At 40.3% G+C, this 20,930-nt stretch overlaps 1 protein-coding gene across 1 annotated transcript in view; it reads right to left on the minus strand.

The window, feature by feature from the left end:
* Positions 1–310: 310 nt before the first annotated feature.
* SPTLC2 (serine palmitoyltransferase long chain base subunit 2) overlaps positions 311–20,930 on the minus strand; it is a 96,518-nt gene continuing 75,898 nt past the window's right edge. Inside the window, exons 10-12 of the mRNA XM_043472656.1 lie at positions 15,427–15,562; positions 13,312–13,441; positions 311–5,406 (exon numbers count right to left, since the gene is read on the minus strand). Coding sequence (XP_043328591.1) covers positions 5,287–5,406; positions 13,312–13,441; positions 15,427–15,562 — 386 coding nt within the window. The 3' untranslated portion in view covers positions 311–5,286. The remainder of the gene's footprint in view (positions 5,407–13,311; positions 13,442–15,426; positions 15,563–20,930) is intronic.

The raw sequence follows: 20,930 nt of genomic DNA on the forward strand, positions 1-20,930 counted from the left end.
AGTCTCTCTCCTCCTCCTTTTGACTCCCTGTATGAATTCCTCTCAGGCTTCCCAAGTGGCTCAGTGGTAAAGAATCTACCTGCCAGTAGAGGAGATATGCGTTCGATCCCTGGGTGAGGAAGATCCCCTGGAGAAGGAAATGGCAACCCACTCCAGTATTCTTGCCTGGAGAATCCCATGGACAGAGGAACTTGGCGGGCTGCAGTCTATGGAGCTGCAAAGAGTCGGACACGACTGAGCGACACACAGCACAGTGCCTGGCATGGAAACAGTACGCAGTGTTTATTGGTTGAATGAATAAAGGCAGATACAGCTTTTCGAGTATTTTATTGGAGCAAAACAATGTATTTCCATGGGATGATTCTTAAGTCATCTCAAGTAGTTCCCCTTCAGCTCTTAACATACACTCTCAGAATGGATATACCTCCCCCAAGCCATTCAACCATCATCTAACAAACGAAAAACAAACAAACAAAAAAAATCATTCAGCAAGGAAGGGAGACAGGGTGACATTTTAACACAATACTAAATCTTAAAAAAATTAATTTATATATTTCCCTTCTCTTTCTCAGATTATATGAGCATTACAGGGCTGGAGAAGGGTTATCACAGCACCTCTTGCATATTCCAGTTTTTCAGGAATGAAAAATATACAGGCCAACAAAATAAAGAACTCAGCTCCCCATAAGCTACGTCTCTATTCTTCATTTATCTTTCCCCCTTCTCTTAATGTTAGCTGCCTTTATCCAGAGAGGGATCATTAAGACTGTGTGGGCATGCTGGCTGACTTGGTGACCTCACTAGTCTCCTCTGAAGAACCACTGAGGATGCTTTTCACTGCTCCAACCCTTAACATCTGAGGGAACAAGACCTAATGCTAAGGGTGAAGACATTCCACCCTAGCCAGGGATATGTCCCACACTTCTGAGGAAGACCTGGGCCAAGTGACAAAGCTGTGCACAGCGAACTCCGGAACTGTGGTGGAAAAAGCAGACACTGAGTGGGCTCCAGGCCCCTCGTCTATGGGAGGATCCACTATCCACGCAGACGGCAACAAGGCAGGACAGTTGGCACAATGTCAGGGCGCCGCGATAACTTTTACCTTTCATTCAACCTCCCCACAACTGCTCCAAAAGAACAGAGCTTTGGGTATGCTTCATTAAAAACATAGTAACGGCAGTTTAAGATAAACACTGAATTCTTTACGGTCAGTTGAATAAACTCATCATACCACAAAGAATCTCAGTTTATAAGGCCATTTATCATGTGTACTCCATAGTAAACGAGACCTTGACCACAGCTCCCCCAAGTCCTCCCCAAGAATGACTGGGAATGTGGTAACTCCAGACTCAGCAGAGACTAGAAAAAACATTTTCAACGAGGGCTCGAGCTAGCCCCTTCAGTTTCCTCCCTAGAAAAGGCTCAATCTATAGGAAAAGGTGCTTAGAAGTATTGGAAATGACTAAAGGGGCAATGAGATTTTTACACAGTAAGAGCAAAAGGATTATTGGCGAGTCCTGACATTTCTTCTGTACGATAAGGCAGGAAGCCAGCCGTCTAACTTAGCTATCTGGGCACATGGCAGCTGGCTAGGAGTCTGAACATTGTGCTTCATGGAGGTAACACTGAGGAGAGACTGGAAGGTATTTTGATTAACTGGCTTCACGGATTAAGATGCTTACTGGGCACTGGCCTTCCATGTTAGGCAGGTAGCAGCATATCAATCTATAGGCTGAGGGTGCACTGAAGCAGACAGCTGCTCAACAGCCAAGACGAATCCTGTGATTTTCATAATTCCCCCTTCATTACCCCTTGGGGCCACACTGATTTTGCCTGTGTGAAGTGCTCAACAATTCTTGACGTTCCTGACAGTGGACAGAGGAAAAGAACTCTTTCATCTTTTCTAACCACACAGGTTATAGCAAGTAGAGATTAAAACCTATTCTGGCTTACCTAGAACATCAAGAGACACCCTGGGAATGCGGTCACAGCAACTCTTTGTATTATTACAAGAGAACCAGGAGGGACTTTCCTGGCAGTCCAGTGGTTAAGACTCCACACTTCCACTACAGGAGGCGTGGGTCTGATCCATGACTGGGGAACTAGACTTCTGCATGCCATGCGGAGTGACAAAAAAAAAAAAGAGAAAACTGGGCAACAGTCAATTATATTCAAACTTCTGAAGGTGGTTTTGCCACAAATTCATACCAAGCAAGAACAAGCCAAATCCTCTTTCTTCACGTGACTAGCAGTTCCGTGCTGCTGCCTAGCCCAGTATGACAGGTTGCCAGAGATCCTCATCAATTTGGAAAGGGAGGCGTGAGGGAATAAACACGGCCTTGGCTTCTGAAAAGGCACCAGGCAGACACACAGCCCTCAGTAGCTGTGTCCCCTTACTTCTGTTCACCTTCCATGAGCATGTAAGGAAGAAGCCTGTTTGACCAACTGAAATACCCCATCACAAAAGTTTAACATAGTGATGAAAAGACTAAAGGTGTCAAGTTCCTCAAATGAGTGAGCAGTACTCTGAGCTCCAGAGACCAGAATGTTTTTTTAAAGGCAAAAAATGTTCCAAAGCAAAGCAAAAAGCTTGGTGCTCCAAAGACCTTAACCCTGGACCTTCCCTTTCAATATTTACTTGTTCCAAAACACACACCATATTCTAGGGCAAAGCTTTTACTAAAGATGGGAGGAGAATCTGACATTGCCACTTGATCCATTCTTTGGATGTGATTTTGATGTCCCCTAGTTATACACTTCCTGGTTTCTGATGCGATCTGCACAAAATGGTCATATAAACCTGAAATGGATGAAGACAATGCTACATGAAAAGAGGGATGAGAAAAAGTAGTAAAGATTAGCCACACCTCTATCAACTAACTCTGATGGATCAGCTTTGGTAGGAATGGTTAGCAGATGCCTGTTTGAATCCCATCAGATTCCTGAAGCAGGCTGTGTTAAACCATGTACTGAACAACACTTACTTGTTCCGGGTTTGTTTCTACTCATTCCCAATGACTTCATTTATATACACTTGTATTTTCCCAAGTACGTGGTTAAGTAATGGTGTTTGTGATATGACTGGACCCTAGATTTACATTACAGTTTCAGGAAGAGACAACCAGTATGCATAATGTTTTATCCTCTAGAAAGTAGAGTTCCTGGTGAGATCACAGTTTTATCATTTCAAAATAAACCTATAACTTAACTGCATTTATCCTGAAATAACTGCATAGCAAAGTGATACATATATATATATTAAATGCCCATAACTGACATTTTAAGTTGCAGTGACTTCATGCAAGTCAAAATAAAAGACTGGCCATTAAGTTCATTGTTTAAGGTTTGTGACTTTTGCAAACTCTATACCAGCAAAAGCTCTCTGGTATTCTAATGGGGTTCTACGGTGAGGACCTAGATGTGCAGGAAATGTTAGTAACGTATTTTATTTTACACGACTAATTACTTAGTTTACCACAGTCTTTTTTACTCCAACTTGTACATGCTAAATGCAGTCCCTGCATCTCTACCTGGTTAATTTTTTTTTTTAATTCTTTAAAAAGGTATAATAAAACCTCAGACTATTTCAAGGGCTTAAGGTTCTCAGATGCTGAGAATGACCTATGATAACTTAAGATGTGAGAACAAAACTTCACCAGCAATAGCATCGTTTATGTCCTTCACTAAACATATCAGCACAAAAATACATCTGATGACAAGATGCCTAGAAAGAACTTGGACTAAGAATTTTTTTTCCAATAAAAGGAGTGATTTAAAAAATGTACAAAACTGTTTTCACACAAAGTTCTTCCATTCTGTTTCCACTCCTTCCCTTGTAATACTTGATGGCTACTAAAAGACAGCTGATCTTGCGTACAAAACAGTCCAAAGTTCTCTTCACTTAAGCTTTGGTCAATGGGAAAAAAAAAAGTAATAACTTTAACATGGTGATTTTCAGATTTGTTCTTTGGTCAAGCAGTATAAAGCTCACTGAAAGACGTTCCCTTGCCTGGTATGAAAACAGAGTCAAAAGAGGATCTCAGGCTAGCGAAAAATTGTGTTCAGAATTTCTCAGGGAGAAACAAGGAGGTAACGGAAGGAGATGGAGCCCCTGAGGCCCAGATGCCAGCTGAGAACTGCACTAGGACACTGAGGACGAAAGAGCAACATCACTCAGAGAGTGCTACTTACACAGGTCATCCTCTAGAAGGGGTGAGCTAATACACTCGGGAACGTGACAAATGATTTCTGAACAGAGGGTTTACCCACATTTTCCTTTATCAGTTTCAATCCTAATCTGGACCCAGACCCAGGCAGAGGCTGTCATAATTTTGAAAAGTAGAAAGCAGTAATAACCAAACCAGACATTCTGTGGATACGAGGAGCCAGCACCTCTTTCCATACCGCCCCTGCCCTCTCGTGCCGGCAGGAGGAAGGATCACCGAGGGGCCGCTCTGCACAGAGAGCAGAGAGCTTGGGCATCAGCTTCAGCACCGAGGTTTGACCAGGGTGGCACGTGGCCGCAATCTCCGTGTCTTAGAGAGGGGGCGGGACTGTCAGACTGCAGCTTGGGAAACACCCAAAAACTGGACATAACCTTCAGAGGGTGACCATTACGGAGAAATATTTGAAGGTGAAGGATTATCCTCTGGTGACCAGAACAAAATAGACAAAGACCAAGCCTCAGAGGCTCCTGGCCAGAGAGAGTTCCAAGTGGAGGGGGGCAGTTTCGGCAACAGTAGTCTTGACTGCCTTTCTTACATGGCTAGACTTCAGCCATCTTTAAAACACTGGTGGACTGTGTCGTGACTGGCTCAGTAGGGATTCCAAGGCTGGCAGCCTCTGAGACCTGGACAGGAGGTGAGTGGGAGGCACCTGCTCCCTAGGAAGAAGGCCAGGGACAGCAGGAGCTCTGGCTAGGAGTGGGAGGGGGCTGCAAGAGCGAAACGGGCTGTGTGGTCAGCCAGAGACGGGCTAGGGTCAGCGTAATTTCACAAGTAGAATAGTTATAAAGTAAAACATTTTTTTTTTAATAGACAAAAAAAAGCAAAGTGAGTCACCCTCTTTTTTTTTTTTTTAAAGGTGAAATGTAGCGAAGGAAGGATGTGCAGCAGTTTCTCACTATTTACAAAACGCCGCTGAGAGTGGAGGTGGCCGCCGTCAGTAGTTGAGGAAATGTCTTGCACGCGAGATGGCCACAGAAGTGTGGTTCCTGCCACTGGCTCGGGGAGGCCACACGCAGTTCCTGGGTGAGTGAGAGTTCCTGCAGCGGAGCACCAACAAGGCTCAGTCTTCTGTTTCCTCGTATGTCGTCTCATCGAAGGGCCTGTCCAGGAGGGGCACTGACCGATGGCGCGAATACTTCAGGTGCAGCAGGTCCCCGACTTCGTCGATCTCCTTTAAAGCCTAGTACACAAGACACAGAGGGAGTCAGTCAGAGCCGGGAGGAGGAAGGCACACTTGCTGCCTTACCTTTCTAAAAACAACCATGGCACGGTTAGCCTGTGGTGGGACTGCACCCCGTGCATTTACTCTGAGCAGACTAGCGTCTAGCAGTGGAAAGAGCTGGTTTTTGAGCAAGGACTTCAGGCTGACCATGAAGAACAGGCTGTGAAGAGCAGGGATTCAGGATGAAGGGTATAATTAACCAATGTATGACATGCTTACTAGAAGGAGTGTGTACCCTGAATTGGCCAGGATGGCTACAACTTGTCCCCTCTACTTTCTACTTTTATCCTCCAGTACACGTTCTTTCTGTTATCACACTACCAGAAAAGCGATAAGAAGCTGGCATTGGGATGCTTCCTAGATGAGAGATGAAGTCCCCAAATGCACTGCTGTGCAGACTTAGTAAGAAAAAGGAAAGAACAGAGTCAGCATTTAAACTCAGGTTTGATTTTAAACCCCCAAATCCTAACATGGACAGATTATCTTGTTTTTCCAGCAAAACTCTCAATATAACTTTCTTTTCTGTAAAGTTTGCTCTTTTATTTTTCAAAGATAATATGTTCCTTATAAAAGTTAAAACACTAAGACAAGCGATGAAGTGAAAAATCTCTTCCTGATTGCTACACTAGTCTTACCTCATAATGTGTGTATGGTTTCCTATGTGTACTTAAAAACAAACAAAACCCAACTCCTGGCTGAAGTATACATACAAACATACAGCAAAGTACACAGATCATAGTTCAGTTAACTTTCCAAAAAGGAGCACACAGAGAGTCAGAATAGAGAATCACAATGTAAGAGAGGGATGCATGATATATGTGATCAGAACTTCTCAGAGCAATCCATTGAAGACAGCCAAAATGCTGAGATCCTAGATTCTAAGGCTTTCTAATAAAAGCGCCTGGTACAGGTCACAGACTGCATTTTCAGTTCAAGGCAGCTCTCCAGCACTGTCGTTCACTCCATAGGCATCTGTGGATGTGGGTCTAATAGGCCTCGGCTTTGGTGAGAATGGGTCTAGCTGGGACACCACCTCATTAGACTAAGAACAGGAAGAAGCCCTGCTGCCCGAGTGTGGCTCTCCAAATCTCCACCACATCATATAAATCATCTGTCCACTCAGGGTTATAATTCCATAGGAAAATATATACCATCTAGCTCAGAAAAGAGAATCAGTTAATTATTAGTTAATTGACATATACAACTGTTCTTAAGTTTAGCCTTTAAGAAATCAGTATTTACAGAGGTGGGGAGGAACACTAATAAATAGTATTGCATATTTATTCTAACATTAAAAAAAAAATACTCTTCACTCCAAATGTGAAAAATACAAAAAGCAAGTAAGAGCTGGACTTCAATATGCTATCAGAACAGTGGTATCTCTGAGGAGAGGTTTAATTAAAAGTTCCATATGGAAACAATTTAAGATTGAATTTTAGCTGGGAGAATCTCTTAAACCATTTATTCTCCCAACCTCTGATACAGGACTTATTAATTTAAAACAACACATGACTTACTAAATCACAAAGTAAAGGATATTCAGAAGAACATGATATTGTTCATCAACTAAAAAAGAAAATGAGAAAGCAAGCCACCGCAGCCCAAAGGGATGTAGACTGATACTATAACAAATATCTCAGATGAACAGGTTTTACTGACATAAAAGAGAAAACTGTAACTACAAACTGCTGGCCATGATGTGACATTACCTGATTAGATTAAGAATAAGAAACCATTACAAGTATCACAGTTTGTTAACAAATAGTCTACACTGAACTTCTGGATGACAGACTAAGATGAGTTCTTAGGGGAAAAACATGTTAATTATAGGGTTGAATATGGTCTTTGAATAAGAGAATATACTAGAATAGCTGTGCATCCCTGAGCTGACAATTTTGCTCTCCTCCTTTTTAAAAATAATAGCTTTACTGAGATACAATTCACAAAATTCACCTCTTAGAAGTTCACAATTCAGTGCTTCTGAGTATATTCAGAGTTGTACAACTTTCATCACTATCTAATTTTAAAACATTATCACTTCAAAAAATAAACCCCATACTCAAATCCTCACTCCTCCTTTCCCTAGGCCCTGGCAACCACCAGTCTGTTTTCTGGCCCCGTGGGTCTGCCTGTTTCAGACACTGCATATGAATAGTCTACTGTGTCTTCTTTCACTTTGCATACTGTTTTCAAGGCTCATCCATGTTGTAAGGGTATAACTTCATTCTTTGGCATGCGGTTATCCAGCTGTTCAATACCATTAATTGAAGACACTATACCTTCTCCATTAACCAGTCTTAGGCTTCCATGTTGAAAATGAGGTAGCCATAGATGTCTGGGTTTATTTCTTGACTCTTGATTCTACCCCACTGGTCTACAAATCTATCTTTATGCTAGTACTCCACTGTTCCAATTACTGTAGCATTGTAGTAAGTTTTGAAATCAGGAAGTTTGAGTTCTCCAACTTCTATTTTCCTTTTCTATATTGTTTTGCTGATCTGGGGCCTCCTACAGTTCCATACGAATTTAAGGATCAGTTTTCCTATTTCTGCAAAAATGGCCATTGTAATTTTGATAGGGACGGCAGTGAATCTACAGATCTTACTGAACTGACATTTTAATAAACTTAAATGTTCCAGTCCATGGATATGGGGTATCTTTACATTTATTTAAGTCTTCCTTCATTTCTTCCAGCGATGTTTTACAGCTTAATATGCAAATCTTCCACCTCCCTGGTTAAATTTATTCCTAGGTATTTTATTCTTTTGAATGCTATCGTAAATGAAATATTAATCTCATTTTCATGTATTCACTGCCAGTGTATAGAAATACACTAATTTTTGTGCTTTTTATTCTGCAACTTTGCTGAATTTATTAGCTATAGTAGATTAGTTTTTTAGTGTGAATTGTAGAGCATTTCCTATATATAGAATCATGTCTCAGGGCCAATTAATAAATGAAACTTCATTTGTATCTTGTAATGTTCATGTTTACTTCCATAAAAAATCATTAAGACAAAATTACTTTAACAAACCTGCAGTTTCAAAAAAAAAAATACTTTATGCTTAAAAAACCTAAATGGAAGGCAAAGTCAAATAATCCTTCAAGTGGATATTATGAGAAAAAGATCAAAACTGTCAACTGGTAAACATGCTACTGGCAACAGAAATCTACCAAGATACCTGGTTACAGGTAAGTTATTTCATGAATGTGTTTAGTTATCAGGAGTAAAAACTTTTACAAGACATAGTGAATAACTTTAGTCATTGCTTTTAATGACAGTTATTTTTTTAAAAGGTGTGTTGAAACTCCTAAATACCCAAACAAGGTGGAAGAGAAGCTGGTATCACTAGGTTAAAAAATAATCAATGAAGAAATTCATCAGTAATATTTTTGAGTAAAGGGAAAATCTATGGGAAAAATCTCAAAAGGTATAATCGAAACAAAGAAGAAAAACAAAGATACAATATCAATAAATTGAGTCCAATTTCAGTATCAGATGATTAAGAATATACCGTATTTGTAGAAGATTTGCTATGAAGAAATAGGGACAAAAATCAAAATCTTTCGCAGTTAAAATTAAAATGTCAATTAAGCTGTTTTTAAAAATTAAGCTTTTAAAAACATGCATTCATAATATTCTTTAAGATTAGTAGCTCTCCAATGAATTAATATTCTGATATTTCTATCACCTAATTTTTTTCTATCAACTAATTTTATGGAAATATCATGTTCTAGAGCTCTATAAACTCTCAGAAAGTAGGATCTATTTAAAGTCTGAAATCCTTTTTTCCTTAAGAAGTCTGAAATCTTAAAGAAGCTGGAGACAAGACAGTGGAGAAGAAGGACTTGAGTTCACCCTCTCTCTAAATCACAACCACCTGCTGAACAACCACTGACAAAAAAGACTGGAACCTACCATAAAAGATGTTCTACATCCAAAGACAAAGAAGGAGTCACAACAAGATGGTAGGAAGGGCACATTTGCAATACAATCAAGTCTCATATCAACTGACTGGAAAATAATTAACACTGGAGTTTCTCCTATAGGAAGGAGAGTTCTGAGCCCCGTGTCAGGCATCCCAGTTTGGGGGGCGTCTGGCAATGGGAGGAGCTGCATTTGGCTTTGAAGGCCAGTGGGGCTTGGTTACAATACTCCACAGGACTGGGGGAAACAGAAACTCCATTTTGGAAGATGCACACTGTCTTTGTGTGCACCAGGATCCTGGGGAAAAGCCGTGACTCCACAGAAGCCTGGGCCAGACCTACATGCTGGTCTTGGAAGGGTCCCTAGGGGAAGGCAGGGGTGGCTGTGGCTCACACTGGCGGTGTAGGTATGGGGGAGTACTCACTGGGGTGAGCTCTCTGGAGACTGCTACCCTGACACCAAGGCCCGCCCCCACCTAACAGCCCCACCGACACCCAGTGCTTGGATGCCGCAGCCCCAACAAGCAACACGGTGGGAACACAGGCCCACTCATCACCAGACAGGCTGCCTAAAGGCTTCCTGAGCCCACAGCTGCCTCTAAACACACCCCCTGATATGGCCCTGTCCACTAGAGGGACAAGTCCCAGCTCCACCCTCCAGTGGGCGGGCACCAATCCCTCCCACCAGGAAGCCTGCACAAGCCTCTAGACCAGCCTCACCCACCAGAGGCCAGATACCAGAAGGACGAGGAACTTCAACCCTGCAGCCTGAGAAATGGAGACTGCAAACACAGAAAGTTAGACAAAATGAGACAGCAGAGGAATATGTTCCAGACAAAGGATCAAGATAAAACCCCAGAAGACAAATCAGCGAAGTGGAGATAGAAAATCTACCTGAAAAAGTATTCACGGTAATGATAACAAAGATGAACTCAGGGGGAAAAAAAAAAAAATGGAGGCACAGACCAAGCAGGTACAAGAAATGTATAACAAAGAGCTACAAAATATAAACAGAGTTCAACAGCACAATAACTGAAATGAAAAATAGAAGGAATATTTTTATTTTTAGTGATTCTACTAGAAGGAATCAACAGAATAAGAAGAACAGAAAAGTGACCTGAAGATAAAATGATGGAAATCACTGGAGTGGAACAGAATAAGGAAAAAAGATTTAAAAGAAATGAGGACAGTTTTAGAGACCTTTAGGACAACATTAACCACACAAACATTCACATGATAAGAGATCCAGAAGGAGAAGAGAGACCGAGAAAGGGCCTAAGGAAATATAGGGAGATAACAGCGGAAAACTTCCCTAACAAAGGATAAGAAACAGCCACCCAAGTCCAGGAAGTGCAGAGGCCATACAGCATAAACCCAAGGAGGAACACAGCAAGGCACAAATTAACCAAACAAACAAAAATTAAAGACAAAGATAAAATATTAAAAGCAGCAAGGGAAAGCAACAAATAACATACAAGGGAATTCCCATAAGGCTTTCAGTTGATTGTTTAAGCAGAAACTATGCAGGTCAGAAGGGAAAGGCATGATAAATTTAAAGCGATGAGAGCAAAAATCCTACTACCAAGAATACTCTACCCAGCTAGGCTCTCATTCAGATTTGATGGAGAAATCAAAAGCTTCACAAACAAGCAGAGAATGAGAGAATTCAGCACCACTAAACCAGCTTTACAACAATTGCTAAAGGAACTTCTCTATGCTGGAAAGAAAAGGCCAGAATTAGAAACAAGAAAACTACAACTAATAAAAATAAAAAAAAAAAAAAAAAAGAAAATTACAAGTGGGAAAGTTCACTGGTAAAGGCAAACATAGTTAACAAAATGGCAATAAGAACATACATAGAGGTAATTACCTTAAACATAAACGGATTAAATGCTTCAACAAAAAGACAGATTGGTTAAATGGATACAAAAACAAGGTCCATATATATGCTGCCTGTAAGAGACCCACTTCAGATCTAGGAATACATACAGACTGAAAGTGAGGGGATAGAAAAAGGTATCCATGTAAATGGAATTCAAAAGAAAGCTGAAGCAGTACTCTTATCAGACAAAATAGACTTTAATAAAGACTGTTACAAGAGACAAAGAAGGATACTATATAATGATCAAGGGATCAATCAAAGAAGAAGATGTAACGCTTTGACTGTGGATCACAACAAACTGTGGAAAATTCATAAAGAGATGGGAATACCAGACCACTTGACTGCCTCCTGAGAAACCTGTGTGCAGGTCAGGAAGCAACAGTTAGAACTGGACATGGAACAACAGACTGGTTTCAAGTCGGGAAAGGAGTACATCAAGGCTGTATATTGTCACCCTGCTTATTTAACTTATATGCAGAGTACATCATGAGAAATGCTGGGGTGGAGGAAGCACAAGCTGGAATCAGTATTGCCAGGAGAAATATCAATAACCTCAGATATGCAGATGACACCACCCTAATGGCAGAAAGTGAAGAACTAAAGAACCTCTTGATGAAAGTGAAAGAGGAGAATGAAAAAGTTGGCTTAAAGCTCAACATTCAGAAAACTAAGATCATGGCATCTGGTCCCATCACTTCATGGCAAATAGATGGGGAAACAATGGAAAGAGTGACAGACTATTTTTTTGGGCTCCAAATCACTGCAGATGGTGACTGCAGCCATGAAATTAAAAGACACTTACTCCTTGGAAGAAAAGTTATGACCAACTTAGACAGCATATTAAAAGCAGAGACATAGCCAACAAAGGTTTGTCTAGTCAAGGCTATGGTTTTTCCAGTAGCCATATACAGATGTGAGAGTTGGGCTATAAAGAAAGCTGAGTGTCAAAGAATTGATGCTTTTGAACTGTGGTGTTGGAGAAGACTCTTGAGAATCCCTTGGACTGCAAGGAGATCCAACCAGTCCATCCTAAACGAAATCAGTCCTGAATATTCATTGGAAGGACTGATGTTGAAGCTGAAACTCCAATACTTTGGCCACCTGATACAAAGAAGTGACTCATTAGAAAAGACTGTAATGCTGGGAAAGATTGAAGATGGGAGGAGAAGGGGATGACAGAGAATGAGATGGATGGATGGCATCACCAACTCAATGGATATGAGTTTGACTAGACTCCTAGAGCTGGTGATGGATAGGGAGGCCAGGCATGCTGCAGTCCATGGGGTCGCAGAGAGTCAGACATGACTGGGCGACTGAACTGAACTGAACTGAATGCACCCAACACAGGAACACCTTTAAAAAGTCTGAAGTCTTACGTGTGAGGTAACAGCATATTAAGGAAATACCAAGAGACGAGAACATATTAAGAGACCATGAAATTTTTTAGTCAGTAGTAATTATGAGTTCCTATTATATGCTTGGCACACAGAATGAAAAAAATAGACTTAGTTCCTGCTTAAGACTTACCTAATGGAAAAGACTGCCATTAAATAACTACAGGTGTAAAGAATTTTCTAGGCGGGAGTCTTAGGATTTCCAGAAACATCTAGCAAGAGGGTTTGGGAAAACCCTTGAGCAAGTCTACGTGGAGATGTGACGAATGAGTAACAGTCAGCAAGACAAAGGGGAGAGAAGGGTCAAGAGAGAAACTTCCACACACAGAAAAACAGGTGGGAAAGCTTACAAGAGAAAGCTAGACTAGAAAGAGAATAAAGAGTTGTAGAGACTATAAGGAGGGAGAGAGTGGAGCAAGATGAAGCCAGAAATTTCCCAAGAGCCCTGATCACACAGGGTCTGGTGGGTGATGCTAACAGTCTTGCAATTTTCTGCTAACAGCCGTGTATTAAACAACACTGTGTGCTCCCTCCTCTACCAGCAACTATCTATCTCAGGTGCTCAATGACCATGAGGACCAACAGGTGATTGATTTCACCTGATACACAGGCCTTCTTAGTATAAGGTATATTTATATCAAAGTGAAAGTGTCTACTTACAGTATCAAGCATTTCTCTGGTATGAGCTGCAGACAGGCAAAATCTGGCTCTGGACTCAATGATTGGGGTAGCAGGAAATCCTACCACAACGACACCAATATTTCGCTTCAGCATCTCCCGTCCAAAGGCGCTGCAAAGGGAAAACAAGAAACCAGGAAGAAGAATAAAGCACAGAGTACAAAGGTCTTGCCATCCTGAGTGATTTAAACTCTTAGAGGCACTAGAGATTTCTATTAGGAATTTCTTCTAACTTCTGTGAAAGTTAAAACTGACAGTTTTACAAAGACTCTATTCAATCCTAAAGTGGTCTTCTCCCAAACGGTTTCCTTCAGAAAGGTGAAAGGATAAGTGTTGGCAGAGACCAACTTTTAATAAGGCTTGTCTAAAGTAATTTGCAGTTGTAGCTGTAAGGTGTCCCTGACACGTTAACAGTGGCTCAGAGGTTTCAAAATGAACTTGAGTTTAAGCCTGGTCCTTGAAATGTTAGGCTTGGCAGTATTAAAAAACTTTTAAGATTAAGGATGTGGAGGATCTGCTATAACATGGACGTTTTCCTGCTGGTAGAAAGACCAAGCATTACCCTTCCAGACCATGCATTTTCTGGATGGATTTAGGTGTTGAGCTGCCATTGGCATTCAGGGTTTCCTTAGGTGTGTGTGAGGCCAGCTCATCCCCAGCTCATCATTCAGATGACCACCCAGACCACTGTACTTCCAGGTTCCCTGATTTAATTTCCCCTCCTATAATAATTTCACTTGACTAAACATTTGCTGAGTGCCAAGAGCTATGGTGGGCACTGGATATTCAAAGGTGAAGAAAAAACTTGCTCCTCTGATGGGTTCACTTAAACCTGAGAAATGATCCTTATTCAAATTTATATTTAACACCCAAACTCACAACTCTGAAAAGATGTGCCTTTTTTACTGACTAAGCAGATGACTCCTTTATCCACTCCATATCGGCTTTTCAAATATATTTTGTTTTTGTTACACATCTGTGCTTCTCAAATACACCAAAAGCTATTTCAAGGCAAAGATTTCCATTATATGTGCCTTGCACAAGCGAAAGGGGCTGGTGCACTGTATCTGGTAGCTGTGCAATTACACGGCTGACCTCACAGCTCACTGCTTCCCCTTGGGCACTGCGCTTCAGCCCCACTCACCTCCTGCTCGTCTCCCACTGGCTAACTATAACTATGTTCCTGCATTGTGGCCTTTGCACAGAAGCTTCATCCTCCAAGTGGCTAACTTGCTCAGCTATGAGTTCCAGCTGGTATCATCCTCCCTCCCCACTGAGGCTCACCCAGGGGTGACCATCCCATTGAATTCTGCAATCTGCCCACCCACAAGGCACTCTCTCACCCCCTATCTTACTCTGTTTTTTTCCCATGGCACTTAAAACCTTCTAACACACATATTACAAATTTCCTCATTTATTCTGTTTGTCTTACTTGTGCCCCAGTAGAGCATAACTCCACAAGGACAGGGATTTTTATTTCTGTGGTTTGTTAACTGATCTATCTTAACCCCCTAGAAGAGTGCATTTAACTCAAATGTTTGCTTAATGAAAAACTAACAAGTTTTACAATGCATTTTACAAACTGGAATCCACTGTTTACTCTATGGCACATCCAGCAAATGAAGGTTAACATAATGTGACCAAGACAGTTTTACCTAACAGAATATATAACCCTGGTCTCACATCATGGGAGATCTTAAGTCTAATAAGAGGCTGATCTGTCATCTGCAAAAGGGTACCCAATTTTGGAGACTTCCCTGGTGGTACAATGGTTAAGAATCCACCTGCCAATGCAGGGGACATGGGTTTGATCCCTGGTTCACGTAGTTCCCACACGCAGCGGAGCAAGTAAGCCCGTGCAACCCAAGTACAGAGCCTGAGCTCTGGAGCCTGCGAGCCGAGACCACGGAGCCCGTGTGCCACAACTGCTGAAGCCTGCACAGTCTAGAGCCCTTGCTCCGTGACGAGAGCCACTGCGGTGAAAAGCCCATGGACCACAAGCAGAGAGCACTTCCTGCTCGCTGCCACTAGAGAAAGCCCACGCTCACAGCCAAAATAAATAAATAAATTTAAAACAAAACAACAAAAAAAAGGTACCCAATTTTGGCTGGCATGTAGAGCATCAGAGGCACCACTGGAGAATCTTCATTTCCATAGATGATGAAGCCCATGCTTTTCAGACGTCTCCTGAAATACCTGACGTTTTCGGCTAATTGTTGAATACACTCTTTGCCTGGAAAATCGTGGGGAGGGAAACAAAATAATACTAAGAAAAAAGAGAGGCAGAAAAAGACAGCAAGTTCTCCTATCTCTATTCTATCAATAAATTCTACATTTTGTTTCTTCCTTTCCAACATAAAATATTTTTGCACAGTAAACTGTATGGAATATAAAAAGACACAAATATATCTTGCTTTGGTAAATTCTGTCATGGTAAGTGCTGAGAGTAGATTTCACAGTAACGAACAAAATACAGTTTAATGAGCAGTGTTTCCACTACTACTAGGGGCACACTAGCACCCTCCAACATGTGCACTGATGCCGTCTCATCTACACCCTGCCACCCTTTACAGTAGGAGAGAGACTTACTATCATTCCATGTATATCTATACAAATATTTATACAGTATGTAATATGTAAACATATATATTCATATTAGGAGACTCACGAGGTTGTGACTGGCCTAGTCATATGAGTGGCACAGCTGACTAGAATTAACGTCTCTCAAATTCAATATTCATTCCAAAAACCTTGCTGCAAGTGATTTTACACATAAGACCAGAGAGAGAGAGAGCCATTCAGAGTCCCGCATTTTCTTCTTGAGTTTTGAGTTTGTATTACCATTTTCCTAAAACTCCTACCAAACAGCAGCAGCATATCCATGTAATGTAAAAATCATATTTTTAACCCTACTTTGTTCATCTTTCCTAAACACAAATAGATTAAGGCATAGATTTTTCTAAATGCTAACTGACTAGATATTTGACCTGGTTTTGACTTTATGGGACGTCGATCTACGAACAGATGTCCCAAAACAATCGTTCTGTTACAGAGAGCAAGACACAAACTCAAAAGATCAGCTTGTAAGGGCCAATAACTGTTCAACAGTTTTCAAAATCTACTCACAAATAAGGAAGGCTGCAGTCATTTTTTCACATATATGAGAAATCCAGCAGATTCATATTTTAAAAAATATAATCATACAGCTCAAAGATAAATCAATCAACTGGAAATAGAGATGATTAACAAATGTTCTAATGAATAATGCAATAAATAAGATAAAAAACACTCTGGAGGGAACCAACAGTAGAATAACAGAGACAGAAGATAGGATAAGTGAGGTAGAAGATAAAATGGTGGAAATAAATTAAGCAGGGAGGAAAAAAGAAAAAAGAATCAAAAGAAATGAGGACAACCTCAGGGATCTCTGGGACAATGTGAAACGCCCCAACATTTGAATCCTATTAGTCCCAGAAGAAGAAGACAAAGAGAAAGGCCATGAGAAAATACTCAAGGAGATAATAGCTGAAAACATCCCTAAAATGGGGAAGGAAATAGTCACACAGGTCCAAGAAACCCAGAGAGTCCCAAACAGGATAAACCCAGGGTGAAACACCCCAAGACACATATTAATCAAATTAACAAAGATCAAACACAAAGAACAAATATTAAAAGCAGCAAGGGAGAAAAAACAAATAACACACAAAGGGATTCCCATAAGGATAACAGCTGATCTATCAATAGAAACCCTTCAGGCCAGAAGGGAATGGCAGGATATACTTAAAGTAATGAAAGAGAATAACCTACAACAACAACAAAAAAACAAATGTTCTTAGACTCAAAACACTAACATATCCATCATTGATGGGAAACTACTCTAGATAAGTTTGCTACAAATAACCCGAAATTAATACTTTATGTGAATAATTTTAAGTTAACCAGAGAAGCAAACATAAGCGTAGATTAGATTAGTGTGAACACCGAAGAACATCACTTAAGTTACAACATATATCTTACAAATATTAAAACAGACATTAAAGTATGTTACATTTATGTTGATAATTGATGAGCGACATACTCTAATTTTCCCCCTAGAAATACCAACACACGCTTACTCTACATTTAGAATAAGAGACTTCCAGTTCCAGCCGTGATAAGAGTACCAGGAACTGGATTTACTGAACTGCTTGTAACCAACAGAAAGCTTGACAGGGTGTATTAAAGAATGGTTTCCAGACTGTGGGCCACAGGCAGTGCACAACTGTGCCGCTGGAGAGAAAGGAAACCAGCAGTGGGTCTTGCAGTTGCCCTCATACCACCGAGAGACAGCTCCCAGGCTGCTCTGGGAGCAGGGGCCTCGTCTTGTCCGCTGAAGACAACAGATTTTGAAGCTGGGGAGGCTAAGCTGGCTAGAATTTACTGGACAGCACAAAAGGAGAGGAGGAAAGTGCACAAGAGAGCTTTGGGGCCTGCAGAAAAGCCTTTGGCAAAGGGCTGACCTGCACACATAGGAGAAGAAACCATAAAAGGCTGGGGAGATCCACCAGAAAGCAGCAGGCTACGCGATGCCCAGCACTCATACGGAACTGGGAATAATTTCTATTTTCACCAACTGAAACGGAAAGACCTCAAGAGTCACACCGGTAGAGGAGCTAAATTCGCCCTAGACTAAAAGCTGCTCTGGCCCACCCAAACCCTCCTAAACAGCAGGTCCTGAGAGGATCCAACTGATTCCAAGAACAAAGTCCAACATTAATACCTAAATGAATGTAACAAAATGCAGCCCCTAATAATGTGAAATTCACAATGTCACAATATGTAGTAAAAGAATCTAGGCATTCAAAGAAATAGGGCAATATGACCCACCAACTAGGAGAAAGGTCTATCAAGAGAAACAGACCAGAAATGACAGAGTATTAGCAGACAAGGATGAAAAATGTTATTACAAAAATGCTCCATCCATTCAGAAAAATAGAAGAAACATGATCAAGAGAGATAAAAATAACTGACACATACAAAAATGATGATGAATCACAGAGTATTATGTTAAATGAAATAAGCTAGACACAAAAGATTACACTCTTGTGAATCCAATTATAGGAAATTCTTAAAAAGACATAGTGACAGAACAGATTAGCGGTTGCCAGGGAATGGAGAGATGATTGACGGAAGAGGGGTATGAGGGGTCTTTTCAGGGGTGATGAAAATATTCTGTACTTTATGGTATGGTTACATGATCGCATACATTTGATAAAACTCACGAAATTACACATTGGTGAATTTTACTGTATACAAATGATATCTTATTAAAGATTTTTAAAAAAACTGACACATTTGCTAAGTTCCATATACATTAATTTTTCCTGTATTATTTTACAACTTGCTACCTCTTTCTTACCACAAATTACCTTCTGTTAGAAAAACTATCAAGGACAAGAAGAAACGCCAGAGATTTAGACCTCACCACCTCCACTTATTACTACGTCACTCCGAGCACGTTTTCTGTAATGAAAGGAAGTGGACAGTTCAGTCTTGCCATTCACTGTCATCTGCTCCCTGACAAGAAGAGTCCAGAAGAAAATACATCTAAAATACCACTCACATGCATAACTGGAAGATACTGGGAATAGGCGGTTAGAATTCCCAACTTATATATCCTTATTACTGCAGAATAGTATTCCTTACCAAAGATACACCACAATTTGTTTACCTATTTACACATTAATGAACATCAGAGCTGAGATTACCAACTTTCATTTTGGCATTTATAAAGTTCAGATTTAGAATTCTCTCCTAAATAGAGGATATGGATAAAAGGGAACCCCTGTACACTGCTGGTGGGAATGTAAAGTGACACAGCCACTAGGCAAAGTATGGAGGTTCCTTTAAAAAGTAAAAATACAACTACCACATCATCCAACTATTCCACTCCTAGGGATGTGGAAAAAAAGGAGAGACGTGCATATATTCAAAACGATATATGCACCCAATGTTCGTTTCAGCACTATTTACAACAGCCAAGACACGGAAGCAACACAAGTGTCCAACCACAGATGACTGAATTAAGATGTGGGATATATATATATGTACTCACACAATGGAATATCACTCCCAAAAAGAATGAAATAATGCTATTTGTGGCAACAGGGATGGACCTAGAGAATATTATACTTAGTGAAACAAGTCAGAGAGACACAAATATTATATGATATCACTTATATGGGCATATATTTGGAAAAGATGAAAAGCCTAATTTGAAAAGATATGCATTCCAATATTTACAGTAGCACTAATTTACAATAACTAAGACATGGAAGTAACATAATAGTCCATTGAGAAATGAATGGGTGAAGATGATACACACACACACATACATACACACACACACAAATGACTCAGCTATTAAAAAAAAAAAAAAAGAAATGATGCCATCTGCAGCAACATGGATAGACCTAGAGATTATCATACTAAGTGAAGTAAATCAGAGAAAGACAAACATTATATGATATCATTTACATGTAGAACCTAAAAAATGATACAAATGAACTTATTTACAAAATGATAACAGACTCACAGACTTAGAAAACAAACTTACAGTTACCAAACGGGAGAGGAACAAATTAAAACTATGGGATTTACAGATATAAACTACTACATATAAAATAGATAAGCAAGAGAATTTACTGTTTTAAAAGACACTTGCTCTTGGGAAGAAAAGCTAAGACAAATCTTGACAGTGTATTAAAAAGGAGACATCAAAAAAAAAAAAAATAAATAAATAAAAAGCAGACATCACTTTGTGAACAAAGCTCCGTATAGTCAAAGTTCTGGTTTTTCCAGTAGTCATGTATGGATGTGAGAGTCGGACCATAGAGAAGGCTGAGTGCCAAAGAACTGATGCTTTCAAACTGTGGTGCTAGAGAAGACTGTTTAGAGTCCCATGGACAGCAAGAAGATTAAACCAGTCAACCCTAAAGGAAATCAACCCAGAATATTTATCAGAAAGGACTGATGTTGAAGTTGAAGTTCCAATACTTTGGCCACCTGATGCAAACAGCTGACTCATTGGAAAAGACCCTGATGCTGGGGAAGACTGAAGGCAGGTGGAAAAGGGGATGACAGAGGATGAGATGGTTGGATGGCATCATCGACTCAATGGACACGAGTTTGAGCAAACTTCAGGAAACAGTGAAGGACAGGGAAGTCTGGTGTGCTGCAGTCTACGGGGTTGCAAAGAGTTGGACATGACTGAGGGACTGAACAACAACAGAGAATTGTACTCTTTATCTTGTAATAACTTATAATGGAATATAATCTGCAAAAATAATGAATCACCATGCTATAATCTAAAACTAAAACAATGTTAATCAACTATATTTCAATAAAAAATTACCTCCTAAATATATATTTAAGCATCTTAGTCATGCCCAAATAAGGAAAGAATTACTATAATAAGCAACTAACAGCTCAATTTCACTTGATTCTAACTTACTTTAGGAGGATATGGTAAAAATATGTACTACAGTTGACCGTTAATAAGACACGGATTAATCCACATATAATTTATAGTCAAGACTCAGTAGCTGGAGGTGTCTCTGAAT

The sequence above is a fragment of the Cervus canadensis genome, chromosome 6 (assembly GCF_019320065.1).
Source record: "Cervus canadensis isolate Bull #8, Minnesota chromosome 6, ASM1932006v1, whole genome shotgun sequence".
Lineage (NCBI taxonomy): Eukaryota > Metazoa > Chordata > Mammalia > Artiodactyla > Cervidae > Cervus > Cervus canadensis.